This window comes from Nothoprocta perdicaria, unplaced genomic scaffold (assembly GCF_003342845.1).
Source record: "Nothoprocta perdicaria isolate Ctin4 unplaced genomic scaffold, notPer1 scaffold_156, whole genome shotgun sequence".
In the NCBI taxonomy this organism is placed as follows: Eukaryota; Metazoa; Chordata; class Aves; order Tinamiformes; family Tinamidae; genus Nothoprocta; species Nothoprocta perdicaria.
The window spans coordinates 311,437-326,899 of NW_020454716.1; the positions used below are offsets into that span (position 1 = coordinate 311,437).

General features: G+C 47.2%; 1 protein-coding gene across 1 annotated transcript in view; it reads right to left on the reverse strand.

Moving 5' to 3' along the window:
- Positions 1-15,463, reverse strand: part of LRP4 (LDL receptor related protein 4) — a 46,567-nt gene that overhangs the window by 6,815 nt on the left and 24,289 nt on the right. The window contains exons 9-31 of the mRNA XM_026035122.1: positions 14,203-14,328; positions 13,606-13,740; positions 13,316-13,441; positions 12,301-12,531; positions 11,843-11,999; positions 11,273-11,490; positions 10,766-10,942; positions 10,012-10,134; positions 9,132-9,340; positions 8,433-8,514; positions 7,666-7,771; positions 6,501-6,702; positions 5,993-6,182; positions 5,628-5,759; positions 4,837-4,977; positions 4,384-4,470; positions 4,012-4,183; positions 3,766-3,928; positions 3,312-3,537; positions 1,686-1,989; positions 1,112-1,330; positions 684-818; positions 307-415 (exon numbers count right to left, since the gene is read on the reverse strand). Coding sequence (XP_025890907.1) covers positions 307-415; positions 684-818; positions 1,112-1,330; positions 1,686-1,989; positions 3,312-3,537; positions 3,766-3,928; positions 4,012-4,183; positions 4,384-4,470; positions 4,837-4,977; positions 5,628-5,759; positions 5,993-6,182; positions 6,501-6,702; positions 7,666-7,771; positions 8,433-8,514; positions 9,132-9,340; positions 10,012-10,134; positions 10,766-10,942; positions 11,273-11,490; positions 11,843-11,999; positions 12,301-12,531; positions 13,316-13,441; positions 13,606-13,740; positions 14,203-14,328 — 3,770 coding nt within the window. The remainder of the gene's footprint in view (positions 1-306; positions 416-683; positions 819-1,111; positions 1,331-1,685; positions 1,990-3,311; positions 3,538-3,765; positions 3,929-4,011; positions 4,184-4,383; positions 4,471-4,836; positions 4,978-5,627; positions 5,760-5,992; positions 6,183-6,500; positions 6,703-7,665; positions 7,772-8,432; positions 8,515-9,131; positions 9,341-10,011; positions 10,135-10,765; positions 10,943-11,272; positions 11,491-11,842; positions 12,000-12,300; positions 12,532-13,315; positions 13,442-13,605; positions 13,741-14,202; positions 14,329-15,463) is intronic.

Sequence of the window (15,463 nt, forward strand, 5' to 3'; positions counted from 1 at the left end):
AGGTCTTCAAAACCCGCCTGGATGCCACCCTGTGCCACATGCTCTAGGTGTGCCTGCTTGAGCAGGAAGGTTGGACTAGATGATCTGTAGAGGTCCCTTCCAACCTGAAATATTCTGAAATATTCTGAAAAATGATTATCTACATCCCAAAGCAGTTCAAATTCCTGTTAGCGCCACAGGAGGGTAATGTAGTAGCCCTTCAGTCATTTCTGTTTCATTCAGGCTACAACATCCCACTGGTCCTACACTCCACTGTCCAAATTCAGCACAACTGGGAGAACAGTACCAAGGGAAAAATCTTCTTACCTGTGTTAGAGCAAAGGGATGTGACACTTGGCTGACTAACACTTGACGTAGCTTCCCATTGAGATCACAACTCTCTATACGATCAAGATGTGCATCCACCCAGTAAATCCTGGAGGAACAGGGAAAGAAAAAGGTGAGCTTCCACCTACACCTAATACACTCCCTCTTCACATTCTAGTCATTCACTAGCCAAGATGGATCAGACCAATCAAAAAACTTCAAGAAATAAAGAAAAAAAATCCTATATACACACACACATATATATACACACACATATGTGTATATATACACACACACATACACCTCCACACACACACACACACATATATATATATATATATATGTATGTTAATCCTATGCTGGATTCTCTCACTGACCTCCTGGTGTCATAATCCAAGGTCAATCCATTGGGCCATCCTAGGTCAGTGTTGATCAGGATTTTACGTTCAGAACCATCCAAGTTTGCCCGTTCAATTTTAGCAATGTGACCCCAATCTGTCCAGAATAAGTACCTATAGACAGAAGAGACAAGTGCAAGAGGAAAAAGACAATCCATTCAGTCCAGTTTTAATCATAAGGAATCTGCCGTATTCTTTAGCTTCAAGAAAGCTCATGCAGTCTGTAGCTTACTTCTCCCAAATATGTGCCCTGGCCTTCAAACCCACTGTCTGCCCAGTGACTTCACTCGCTCAGCATTAGTCCCTTGCTGGTAGCTGCAGATTCACACTGCACGTCCATTCTTCCTCTCCTCCTCCTGTCTGCCTCTGCACAGCCCTGCCTGCCCCTGCCAATGCCCCACACTTACCCCTTCTTGGGGAACACAGCAATGGCTCGGGGCTCATCCAGGCTGTTATTGATGAGCACTTTCCTAGAGCTTCCATCCAGTCTAGCGACCTCGATCGTATTGCGTCCTGTGTCTGTCCAGTAGAGGTTCCTGGCAACCCAGTCCACTGCCAGGCCATCAGTTGTCTTCAGCCCCTGACCAATAACCGTCTCCATGTTGCTGCCATTGAGGTCAGATCGCCTGCATGGAAGTCAATGACAAATGGCAGTGAGGAATGGCTAACCCGTCCTGCAGGGCTTTACCTCTCCACTCACCAGCCCCAGGACCACTTTGCATTGCTACCTTCCTGATGCCTCCTGCCTCATGCTCTAGCAGGTTACACACACACACAGCACTTTGCTCAGCAATACACATGATGCTGTGTGCCACATAGAGGGTGTGAGCAGTGGAGTACTGCCAGCTGACAGGGCCTGCCCACGTCACCAGCCCATTTCACAGCTCTCTGTGGCATGCTCAGCATGAGTGGGTAAYGTGGGCAAGCAGATGACTGGGTAACATGCAGATGAGTGGGTAMCATGGGCAAGCAGGTACCTACCTGATGACATCAAGGAAAACATCTGTGTAGTAAATCTTGCCATCCACACTGTCGTAGTCCAGAGAAATTACATTGTTCAGCTCAGGGACAGGTATGTGGACATCCGTGTGGTCACTGGTGTCCAGCGAGATACGCCGGATGGAGGCACGACTGGAGAAGAGCAGGTAGGTCTCTGGAGAAGAGTCACATGTCTGCTCATCTCTCTTCAGCTGGATTCCAGTGGGGCAGGCACAGGAGAAGCCAGTGGGATGAGGTAAGCAAAGGTGGGAGCAGCCACCATTACGAACTCCGCATTTATTAAAGCCTTCAGAAGTAAGGAAAGGGAAGTTTAAGGATCTCTGCGGTCTCAGAAACTTTACAGCTTTACTCCACACATGCACAACTTGCTATCAGCTGAGTTCACCCTAACTGCAGCTTTGCTGAAATCTACACCCTTTCAGAGGCTGCTTCCCTCCCCCTCCAAGRTGCATGGGTGGCATGGGCACAGGTGGGCAAGGAGGACAGGAAGGCACAGTGGAAGTGGGAGCATTAGGAGCAAAATCCTGACCTGTATTCCTTGCTAATCACAGTCTTCCCATGGAAAAAGGAACAGCCAAATGCTGAGAGATTCACAGGACTGCAGTTTAGCTCTGTTATTGTTGCAAATGGTAATGCCGACAGTAAGATCCCACCCTGTGGGGAAGCAGCACGACAACACACCAGAGGCCAGGATAACAAAGAAGCTTCTGTTTTAATTTAGCTGCACATAGTGGTAAATAAACACAGGCATCAGAGAAGCTTGCTCTAAGTGCTTGACGTATTAGGGTCATAACTTCTGACTTTTTTTTTTTTTTAATTGAAAAGCCAATATACTTCTATTAAGAAGGGATGAGCCTAGAAGACAGGTGCAGGGAGGAAGGGGGAAAGACCACTAGGATACGATGGCTGAAGTTTAGGTTGRCTTAAGGTTACACTGTAAAGGGCAGCAAAGTTCTACTGTTAGGAGCCACAGGAGAAGCAGCACAGAGTTTTCTGTTGAAGACAAGAGTGGGGAAAGGAATTCCGCTGAAAGGAAAACACAGCACACAGCAATAACTCACACTGAAGACCAGGGGGGCAAGATGAGGTTGTGTAGGTTCCCCACAGAGTAGCATAAGGACTCTAACTCTGGCACAGAACAGTTGAAAAGGGCGATATATTAAGAGCCGCAAAAGAAGTGGACAGGAAGATGAAGCCTGAAATAGTTGGGCTAAAGACGACTAGAATTCTAAATGAAGTTTCAGCCACTAGTATAAGAGGAATAAGTGCCATTTGGAATTAAAAAGGGAAAGCTTCCAGTGTCATAAACAGGTCTAGAGGTAGCAGATACCCATGAAGCCTAGCAGGGTACAACTCATTTGAGAAGTGAGAGAAATTAAAAGGTATAGAGCAGTAAAAAATAAAATTGAGAGCTACATAGCTTTGTAAACAGGAAGAAGTACAAAAATAGTTGCACAAGAGGTAGGAAGAAAAGCTGAGTTTGAAGGCAGTGCTCTATTTCCATCACTCATGCTTTCCCAAAGCGCCTTTTTACTATGACAGCTCTCAAGGGCTCCCCTCGTCACTGCCCTCAGGCACCACCACCTCAGGAGCAGCCCAGCAACTCACCCAGGGGCCGTGCCCTGTCAACAGCCTGAATGTCCATGAGCCCGGGCAGGTTTGCCCTCACCAGGATGACATTGGCCCCAGTATCCTTGTCCGCCCTGTGAATGCTGCGAGTTTGCCAGTCGGTCCAGTAGATGTAGGAGTCCAGCAGGGTGAGCCCGTAGGGATGCTGCACAGGGGAGAGCAGTGTGCGGCGGTTGGCACCGTTGAGATCTGCAGTCTCAATACGCTGGAGAAAGAAATGGGCACATCAGTCTCRCACATAAAACACAGTGCTGGTAACAGCAATGCCCGCATCACACAACAAGCAGAGCCTAAGCAAATGTTGTYTCTCAAGGCTCCCTTGACACAAGCGTGTTCCCCTCATTCCTCAGACAGCTGGCTCAAAAAAGCTTCAGAACAACCTCTGGTCCATCAGAGCCCCAGCAATGTACAATGCAGAAGAACAGAATCGGACCTCAGTGTGAGCATCAGCCCAGAGCAGCTGGGATCCAGCCTTATCCACTGCCAGTCCATTAGGCCAGCCCAGGTTGTTGCTGATCAGCACTACTCGTCCTGAGCCATCCATCCCRGAGCGCTCCAGCTTGGCATTCTCGCCCCAGTCTGTCCAGTACATGTACCTGGGGAAAAGCCAGCAAGTATTAAGGARACAGAAGAAAGAAGTCCTCCTCCAACACCTTGAGAAGCTCCTGACAACACTAACCCCATCTCGTGGTATAATGCTATTGCCCGTGGGCTGTCAAGGTTCTGCCAAACCAACACTTTCCTCATGGAGCCGTCCAGGTTGCCCACTTCAATCCTATTTGTTCCTGTATCTGTCCAATATATCTTCCTGCCGATAGCATCCACGGCCAGTCCATCTGTAGTCAAGAGACCTGAGAAAGCAAAAAGGTGCAGCAGTCACTTCTCATTCTTCCAGCTTGGTCAGAAACACCTGACACGCTCTATGTGCCCATCAGGCAGTAAGCCTTACAACTCTCCTTACCCTGTAAAATTTAAACAATTTTCCAGCAGGAAACTTAAAGGATCTCTTTTGGCAGCTGTACAGAAGCTCCCAGCCCAAAATTCCTCTTACCTGTGGTGATGATGTCCTCATATCGGGAGCCATCAAGGGCAGCCCGGCTGATCTTCCGCAGTGTGCTGTCTGACCAGTAAACTTTTCCTGGATGGAAAAAGGAAGAGAAGCTGAAGAATAAGCAAAATCCTTAAAAGTAAATCCAGGTCTTTAGAATACAAGCATCAAGATTACTTTGCCTATCAGTAGGCTGTTCAGTAAAGAGATCTTGTGGTAGAAGAACAACAACAGCACAACACCACTCAGCTAGACTGACTAAAGAATAGAAAATCTCTTGCTCCCATCCTTCCCAAAAACTGTGGGAACACTGTCTCTGGGTAGCTCTTCTAACTAGCTATTCTGCTGTGCTARCAAAGCCACAAACATGTGCCCGGGTCTTTACTCAGACATCTAGATACTAAAGGCACTTTTTCCCTGCAAAACAAGTGGGTAGTTACATCAAGAAGTTCTGACCTTCCTGAGGATCCACCCCAATCGCAATCGTGTTCTTCATAGTGACATTGACTGAAACGACGACATCTGCAAAGTAGGGAATATCCAGAGACACCATGCGGATGTCAGTCCTTCTGGCAAAGATCAGGAAGCTGGTCATCCCTGCAGAGAGTTGAAGATGGAGAGATATCAACAAAGGACAAGTCAGGTCAATTACAGGCATAATTTACTGAACACTCTTGAGCTGAACTCCACTTCAGTGAAGAAGAGGAAGTTCTCCAGACATAGCTCTGCTTATGGGTGTCTGATAAATTGAGTGACATGGAACGTATCTTTATTTCCAAGTTGGAAAGGAATGCTCTTACTACTACTACTACTCTTGCTAACATGTGTAAGGGTACAGGAATAAAAAGAAATCAGTTTTCCCACTAAAATGAATTAGCAGATGTACCATAGCCTGAAGCCAAAAGAAAGTTGATAGCAGTAGGATGTATGACCTGTTAAAGAATCTTCAACAGATCAAAATACTTTCTAGGTCAAAATAGAACCCACCTCAAGATTAGGGCAAAAGTATGCGGAAAAGTGACATGTAGTAAGCCCATGGTAATTTCAAGGAAAATTTCCTSTGGATCAATCCGGGTACCCACAATTAACTTTATCGTAATTCTCACTTATATATGAGAGGTGCAAGCATTAGTGAGCTTTTCAAAGGGCAAAGGAGATAAATGCAAAAAATGCATTTTCCCCAACCAAGCAGGAGCAGCAAGTAATTGAGATCCAACCTCAGTGAAGAACCTGCAGAGGAGACTCACCAGGAGAACAGGTCTTGCCATCAGACTGCAGGTTGATCCCAGTAGGGCAGGTACAGCTGTAACCTTTGGGAAGAGGTGCCAGAAGGCACAGGTGACTACAGCCTCCATTGTTCACTTGACATGCTGTRTGCACTGTAGGAAAAGGGGAAGAAAAAATTCCCTAAGCCAGTAGCACAAACAACAGGCATAACTATTAGAAATGTATTATGTGAGAGCACCTTTAAAAACAAGTGCTCACACATTCCACACAGAGTGTCAAAGCTTTGAGRGCTGACAGACAGGCCAGCTCCTTGCAGGAGAGCCACATCTTGTACCAGAGCCCAAGCAAGCTCTCGGCTCAGTGTGACATGGGGTCAGCTCTGTACCTGGTGGCCTATGCCGGTGGAAAACATGAATATCCATAAGGTTCTCCAGATTGTCCTGTAGCGTTTCCCGAGCTTGCCCAGTCCTTCTATCTGCGCTCTGGATGCTTTTGGCCTGCCAGTCTGTCCAGTAGATTCTCTCGCCATAAAGAGTAAGTCCAAAGGGGTGAGGCAGATTGCTCCCAATCAGTACCTGGTCAGATTATCCCCAGCCCCCCCAAAAACACATTACTAAGCAGTCACTAAGGGCAATATGCTTCCCTTGCCCCCTTCAACATCATAGGAACAGTCACAGCAAAAGGAAAGCCATGGGGACATCAGGAGCCCTCAAATAGAGGTCTCCTCACACAATCTGCAACTGAAGGGGAGCTCTTTCTCCCAGTGAAAGCAGCTGAGTATGCCTGGATTTGGGGATTTCAACTGAAAAGAGAGGCAGGGGCCATAAGCACTCTTTGCTCTAGGACTCGTACCTCAGGTTCCCATGCTCCCTTATCCAGGATGGTTTCCTTACCTTCCTGTTGCTCCCATCCAGGCTGGCATATTCAATGGTCTTCATGCCTGCATCTGCCCAGTACAGACGCTGTGACTCGTAATCAATAGCCAACCCGTTGGGCCACGTCAGGTTGGAGGAGATGATCACCAAGCGTCTTGAAGCGTCCATACCAGCGCGCTCAATCTTCGGGCTGGCTCCCCAGTCAGTCCAGTACATGAACCTGAACACAAGCCCACAGAGAAGTCAATGCCTCCACTCCACTGTCTCTAAAGCTAGGCAGTGTTACAGAGAAACCAAACTGCCTGGTGCTATCAGAAGTCAGCAGGAAGCATCATCAGACTAACACTATCTTTATGGCAATCTTGGCCACTTGTAACACTCCTAAAACTACAAGAAAGATCATGTCCTCTCTACTGCCTATGTTTTGACATAATTACAACATGGAAAAAAAAAGATCAAATATTTACAAGGCTTAATAATTAAGCAATTATTTCTCATTCTCTGACACTGGACATTTATATTCTTGCAGCTCTAGTCCTCTAGTAGTCCAGCCAAGGAAAGAATAGCACACTTCCATTCAAAACCTTCAATGCTTCTAAAGCAAGGGCTGGACAGCTTGTGCCTATTGACCCTAATCCAGTTTCAGCTCTTCAAGTCCCATGATTCAAAAGTAAAGGCCTTTATTGAAGAACTTTTGTTTTTGTTACTTTTCTCAGGTTTGCTTTCTATGGTACAAACTGATCCCTCAGTGCTGTCACTGACACAATACTCTGAAGTCAAAAGGCCATTAGTGTCAGAACTTGCTTAGGGTCAACGCTAATTTAGTGGAAATCCCTTTGATTGCAGTGTAATTGAAAAGCAGAGAGCTTGAATAAAAAATGAACACAGATGTGACATAAACATACAAGTGATCTGGACAGATTTATTCTTAACACTTTTACAATGAATCTTTGGTTACTAAATCCCCAGGATAAGCAAATAGAAACACAGGCAAGCTCCTGCAAGCACTACAACTTAATAAACAATTATCCCTGCTTATCTTGTTCCACTAGCTTCCAAAAGCTATCTTTTCTTCCAGACTTTGGCAGGTTACAGAACAAAAATGCCAGAGAGGAAAGCAATTGTATATTATCTTTAGACACAAGATGTGGCATAACCTCTCAGAAAAAAAACAATCTCTCACCCTCCAACAGGATCCACCACGATATCTCTGGGTCTGTCAAGGTTCTCCCAGATCAGAACAGTCCTCATGGTCCCATCTGTGTTAGAGACCTCTATCCGATCTGTCCCTACAAAGATTGAGAGAATGAAAAAGAAATCAAAATCCTCTGGAAACACAAGAGATAAATAAATAAAAAAAAAAGATATCCATAGTGCAATGAAATCTTTTCCCCTTCCAACCTTCATCCCATCTGGAAGGCAGGTAAGAAATATGGATCCAAATACCACCTTCTACAAGGTCCCCACATAACCACTGGTGCTGAGCCCTGTATGGATGAAGAACTGCACTCTGCCAGGCCCCATGGTATCTACACAGGCAGCAGAGAACAGCTGGAAGAGAATCACCTTCCTTACATATCCCTGAACTATTGCTCTCAGCCAGGGAACATCTTCCAAATTCTACCAACTGCAACTCAAGGTGCAATGTTGAAACATACACACACACACACACACACACACCCCTGCAGCAAAAAGACAAGTGGTGTTAGATTTCTAATACAAGCCTTTCTACAGAATTAGCATTGGGGATATCGCAGAGAAAGGATTAAACAAAAAGATTCCACATCAGCTCCCACTTGGTTACAAACTCACAAGGCAAGCTTCATTTCCTGCCAGACACACAGATCAATCTGGATGAAATCTGGATGCAGTGGAACTATATAGCTGTTACTGAATTTTCATGGTTGGTGAGGAAGACTGAACCCTGYGTAAAGTGGAGGCTCCCAGTACCTGCATCAGTCCAGTACAGCTTGTTGGTGACCCAGTCAATTGCCAGTCCAGCTGGACTTTCCAGGCTAGTGTCTACCACAACCTAAACAGGAATGAAAAGAAAGTTACTAAACAGACCTTTATGAGAAAACACTGAGCACAAGGCACTATCTGCTAATTAACAACAAAATTTGCAAAAGCCCAAGCAGAACAAGGCCATAAGAAGGCGGATTAAGGTGTTAAMGTTTCACATCAGTCGTACATTTGGAGTAACATCTACATTCCAAATCTGTTCCAACTGCAACTCCAACCCCCAAACTCTGAACRAACCCTCCCTTGATGGCAATATTTGCCTGAAGGAAACAAGCATAGAAGGTTCCCAAGGAATGTGGCTCTTGTTCCTAGTGTGGCACATAACACAGGATGGACTATATCTTCCTTTCTGATTTTAGTAGTGCAACAAAGGAAGCACCCAGAGCTTGCAAATCAGCTTGCTTCATATCCCAGGCCAAGGTTTCCCAGACAAGCAGGAGCGTAGAGCAGATGTGTGTGAAGTGTTCGGTGATCTCAGAGCTCCTCTGAGCCACAGCCAGGCAAGCTAACGAACAAGTCACAACACAGACTGTGACTCCTTAGAAGGCCAGTTTACCCCCGTAACTTCAAATCTGTTGCTCAGAGAGTCTTCTGACTAGATGATCCCCACAGCAGTCAGCACTGTACCTCTTGGCCTGATCCATCCCATTTAGCTCGGCTGATGGAGTCAGTGCTAACATCTGTCCAGTAGACATAATCATCTTTTGAGTCCCAGTCCAGAGCCACAGCACTGCGCACATCAGCAAGGGGAATGACATCATCTGACAGGTCATCTGTGTCAAAGCTGATCCGACGGATGTCCATCCTTCGGGCAAAAAGCAGGAACTTGTCAAGACCTGATCAAAGGTCGAAAGGTCTTCTTTTAATTTCTCTAAGTTCAACAACATAGTGATAGACACACACAATTCCCTATTATATCCAAACTCCATTGCAAATGCTATTTCTCACTGTTAGGTCACAGCCCAGGATTTTATTTGTAACAAACAGTAACTTACGGGAGAGGAAGGGAAAGGAGAACAGGACCTTTGGGGAGTTGCCTCCCTGGGGGTGCCTATGTGCTCGGAGGGGAAGTCAGACATTCTGTTCAAAAGACTGGCACAGATCTCCCTCCAAATCAAAGATCTGTGCCACCTTTTGAGAATCCGGGAGACAGGTGGCCTCCTCCTCCCATCTGGCTGCAAGTCAACAGTAATTCTAACAGTCAATAGTCTGATTTTTTTTATTTACCACTGACAGCTCTTGTGGGAGCTTTAAGCAAACAGTCACCTATGACAGGGAGTACAGCACCAAGAGCAGCCCCGGATTAAGGTCTGAAGAGCAGAGCTTCTCTGCACCCTACCCACCAAGCCCATTATGGGGGAAGGTGAACATATCAAGGGGCATCTTCCTGCACGGCCTCCAACACCCCCTCAGCTGCATCCCCTTGGAAGGGCCAGCTTGTTCCTCCCRCCAGCCCTCTGCCACCCAGCGACCCCGGGCGCGCGGGCTGAGGTCCCACCTCACTTACTCTGGGCACAGGCCCGGCTGCTGATCTTGCGGAAGCCCGTGGGGCAGGCGCACGTGTAATCCTTGCTGCTCGGCAGGCACAGGTGAGTGCAGCCCCCATTGTTGGCCCCGCAGCGGTTTCTCCCTGCTCAAGTAGCCAAAGAAAGAACAACACACATAAGGCGAAGAGTAAAGGGAACGAGGGAAAACGCCAGCAAAGGCCAAAGGMAAGGTCTGCTACAAGTACTGGCGTGAACTTCTTCCTTGCCCATCAGGGGGTCTGAGCCCCTCGTGAACAAGATAACTCTTCGAACCCCCCAAAAAATATTTGAGAGTAAAAGACGATAATAAATTAAAACACTACCTGCATTTTTAGGAGTCAGTCGATTTGGAAATAAAGTGTTTAACTCTACTGACTTCCAGAGTGGATTACAGTAATTTAAAAGTAGTAGTAGTAGAGGTGCCGTTCATTATTTGGGCCTACTTAGATCTTTTTTCCCAAAATAGCTCATGTAGACAAGCCAGCTATTCTTACTGAAAAGCATTCACTGCCAATGTCAGCAGGGGGAGTTGTAGGAACACCCAGCACCACATAACTGGTGCTGAAGGACCTACAATCGAGAGGCTGGATGCAGTGAGCTCTGTGGGAGCAGGGGCAGAGGTAATGGATGAGTCAGTGTCCCGGTTCAGCTTTGGTATCCCCCTGTCCAACAGATGGGGCGGCAGCTGCAAGTGTTCCAGTGGCTCAGCTGGGTCTCTACCCTCTCTGCAGTTACCTGCTGGCTGGCGCTGAGGGTGCAGCGTGTGGATGTCCATAGGGAAGTGGAGTTTGTTGCGGATGATCTCCTGGTTCTTGCCTGTGAATTTGTTGGCACTGTTGATGCTCTTGGTGTGCCAGTCTGTCCAGTACAGGCTGTCCTCAAACACGGTGATRGCAAACGGGTGCGGAAGGCCTGTAACAGAAGTCAGTTACAGGGACATTTCAGTCATGTGCTACTGGAGCCAGGCTTGCAGAGGAAAGGGATAATAGCTCTTTCCATTGCCCCGTCAGCCTCAACACAGTCAATCCAACAAAYTCACCTCACACCAATGTAACAGATTACTTCCCTCCTCATGTCCACTGAAGTCTGGGAAGATGACAATAGAGTCCATCCCTCTGCAGTGGCAGAATTCACCCCACAGTGAAAGGAGACTCACACAGAAGAAGCAGTCACCTCCAAGCACACAGTTCTCAAACTACATGCTACTGCCTTTTTTACTGCACTGAGCTGTTTCACTCTTACCTTGACTAATAACAGCCTTCCTATTCCGCCCATCAAGGTCAGCCCTCTCGATGACGTGGTGTTTGGCATCCACCCAGTACATCCTGTGCCCTGCATAGTCGATGGTCAATCCGTTGGGCCAGAAGAGATGTGTGTCTGCAATGATGCGCCGATTGGAGCCGTCCATGTTGGAGTACTCGATGCGGGGAGTGTTGCCCCAGTCAGTCCAGTAGATCGTGCTGCAGGAAGAAGGGAGAAACAGGCTAGGAAACTGATGCCCCACTTACTCCGCCAAGCAACACTTCCTATCCAGRGCAAAACAAAATTATTGCTATGATCCTGAGCATGAGACTGGGTTGCAGACATAGGAGGAGTGACAATCAGTAAGGCAGCAGCCTTCGTCTCACACCGGTGAAACCTGAAAAGCCCAAAACATGATTCAGGAGCTGAAGCTCCTCCCAGCACCATCCAGTTCCCCAAACTGGTGATACCGAGCCCAGAGGCAGCCCTTGTGACCAAGGACAGAGTCTTCATTGTTCACCCTGACATTTTTGTACGCAAGGCTCACCGAGGCCCCAAGTTCCCACTCACCCCTCCATCGGATGAAGGGCAATCGCTCGCGGCTTCTCCAAGTTCTGCCACAGCAGCACCTTCCTGTGGGTGCCATCCAAGTTTGCTACTTCAATTCGAGATGTCCCTGAATCTGTCCAGTATAATTTGTCATGGATCCAATCAATAGCCAGTCCACCTATCTCCAGGAGAGAATTAAACACAGAATGAACAAAGGAGCAAACTCTACACAGAAACAGTTCCCTTTCCCTCTCGGTCTCAGGAAAGGCCCAGCCTCAGTATCTGTGTCTCTTCTTCATGAAAATGAGTTGAACTCCAGGGAGACAACGATCTTGCACACACTTCATCCAACCTATCCCCTTGCTCCGGGGATGTTCTCCACTTTGAACACCAGGTATCCACTTCTCCCTACTCACTCACCCCTGCTCTCCCCCCATCTCCAGTTCCCCAGGCCTTTGCCTTTTTCTGCAGTGACGCACCTGGGCTCTCCAGCCCTGTGGACACCACCTCTTCCACATTGCTACCATTCAGATTGGCCCTCATGATGCGGTCCAGGGTGACATCAGACCAGAACACCAGCTCCTTGCTGTGGTGGAAGTCAAGAGCAATGGCATTTTCCAGGTTATTCAGGAGCAGTGTATACTCTGAGCGATGAGGCAACACTTGTCGGATATCGATCCGATTGGCAAAAAGCAGCACTGGCTCCGGCCCTGTGGATATACACAAAGATCACATTAGGGTACTTGGACAGGGCCCYGCCTGCCATTACCTTTCCTTCAAGTCCCAGGATAAAGTTCTGCATTACTGGCAACAGAAGGTCAACTCCTAGGTGCAAAACACCTCAGAGAAGAGTTTTCACATCCCAAACACACAATCCCAACTCTGAGATGAGCAGTTTCAAAGCACTAGGCAAACATTCATTCAGMAAGAACTGATCATTCCACCTGAGCCCATCTCATCTCAGGTTCGGGGGCTAGTCCACACCTGGCAGTTAGGCTGTAGTTTGCTTTTCCCATACCCACCTGCCATGCACCTAAAACCACATGTTCTACCACACCTTCTAAAGAGCTTACTGTCAAGGCAAGACAAGAGGTCTGCTCAGTGGACATTTCCACTGGGAAAAAAAAMCTGAATCTTCTAAGAGTTACATTAGGGAAGCTGAGCAGTCGTGTTATATGTATGGATGCCCTTAAAAACACCAGTTGTCCACACAGCAGCCACTCATAGCACTCAGGACTAGTGATCAGTGAAGGTCAAATCAGAGCAAGGTGGTGTGATACAACCTGACTGACAAGACAGACAGACACACACACACAAAATCCAAAGGCATTTGCTGACAAGCTGTGCAGATCTAATATAAGCCAGAGCACTTCCTCTCCTCACAGACTGGCTTGGTGAACAGAACGAGGGTGTCACTGAAGCATTAGAGGTAAAACAACAGGAGCTGGACAAACAGACACACGCGGATATATAAAAGGCGGAATTCCTCTTTACCTAAAGCTTTGCAGCTACGCTTGTCAGGCCGCAGCTCGTAGCCTTGCTCACACCAGCACTGGAAGCCTCCTTCACTGTTGGTGCAGCCTTGGCTGCAGTAACCCTCCTCGGCACATTCATTGACATCTGCACGTTGCAGACAAGGGGACAAAGTTTGTATTACACCATCAGCATGCCAGGAAACATCACTGATACTTTGCTTCTGCTTTCATGATGTGATTTACACTCCATCATAGCTATTATCTCCAAGCAAATTAATGCAGTTGGAAGCTACTGCTCCAAAAACCCACCTTGGCACGACCGCCCATCTTCCAGGAGCCTGTAACCTGTGTGGCAGGTGCACTGTACCATCCCTCGCACCATCTGGCACTTCTGAGCACAACCACCGTTGTTGATATTGCAGTTCTCCTCTCCTGTTCGTGGACCTATGACAGCAACAGGTGTGAAGACAACCAAGTTGGATTCACAAGGCAGCTGCCTGTGTCCTCAGCTGTTAGTACCGCAGCCGCCCCTCAGAACAGGCTGAGGAAGAGGGGAAAGGCAGAGGTGCTGACGGAAGCTGCCTTGATTCAGGCAGACCCTCCCTGGAAGCCCACAGCCCAAGGGCATCTGCCCCAACTGTTACTTGGACAATGGAGCGTGGAACAGCAAGCCTGGGGATTCACTGTCTCTGCAAACAAACCTCTACACTTGACAGCCTAATTTTTCCCATTGTTCCCTCTCCGCAGTCTGTAATTGACAAAACCACCACAAAGTCATTTTCCTCAGTTTTCAAGCCATACTCTCCCATTACTACACTCTGGGCTTCCTTCCCTACACTTGTCCCTCAGCAACACCAGACTGACTCTGCCTCTGTCTATGTTTAAGACAGAGCTCGGAAGACTTACGGCAGTTTTGAAGGGGGCTCTCATCGCTGCCGTCTCCGCAGTCGTTGGCACCATTGCACAACTTTCTCTGGCCAATACAGCGCCCGTTCTCACACAGGAACTGGTCTGGAGCACACTGTGGGGTTCCTGCAGTAGAGGAAGGAAAAGGTAGAGGAAGGTAAAGCAAAGGAGGCAGCAGATCTTCCCAAGATCTTTCCAAGATCTGTTACAGTCATTACATGTAAGCACAAATCAGTGGTCTTCTTTCCTTGGGTTCAGCTCATCTTGCATCCCTCACTGATCCTCCTATCATGATGCTGACTCAGAGGCCTGCAAACTCTCCTCCAGACTGAGGATAATGTTGCTTTATCAGGAAGTTCAGCTATTTAGTTTCTCTCGGAATGACTGGAGGGCCCCGGCTTAACTCCCTTTGGTTCCAGATTCCACAACCCTTCTCAGCATGTTAGAGAGGAGCCAGTTTCTGACTTTAATCATCTGAGATGCCATCCCAGCGTGGCTATGGATCTTAAACCTGCCTAGGAATGAGTGTCTTGTCCAATCCTAACTGCACTGTGACGGACTTGAAATGGGATTTATACGCATCCTTGAAATCTGAGCTCAGGCACAGGATTTCACACATGAGCTACACACTTCAGATTCTGCTGTTAGCAGAGAGACTCTGTGGAGTATTCTTGTAAGTAAAGTAATGCTGTTTGTGGGGACTCTGCCAATATGTTTCTTCAGTGATAACTGTACAGAAATCACTGTTTAGTGGATTTCTAAATTATCACACTCTGATAATCCTAGGAACACAACACAGCAACACAGCTATCACACACRGATGAAAAATAACAGCAACAACCAAACAAAAAAACAGATTGGCAGAGGGTCTGTAAGCGGCAGAGAAAAAGGCAGAAGTTGTTGGATTAAGTGAAACAGTAAGAACCAACAGACCTGCCAACTGGAAACAAAAACAAATCACATGAAATTTATTTTTCAGAGTAGATAAGTGGTTTACATGAAGGATCCCGAAATTAAATCTCATTTGTCATAATGACCATAAATACCCTTACTTGAGCCGATTTCCTCCTRCCCTAGGAATTTTATCACTGCACATGATAAAAATATCAGAGATGACAAAGGTTATTAAACCCTTGCTACAGACACTGATACAGTGCACTGCTTCTCAGTAGGTGAGCCAGGACACCCTCTGCTAAGTCTGGAAACTCTCAGTTACCTTTCAGCCACTGTTTTTTCCCCTGTTCTTTCTTTTTTTTTTTTT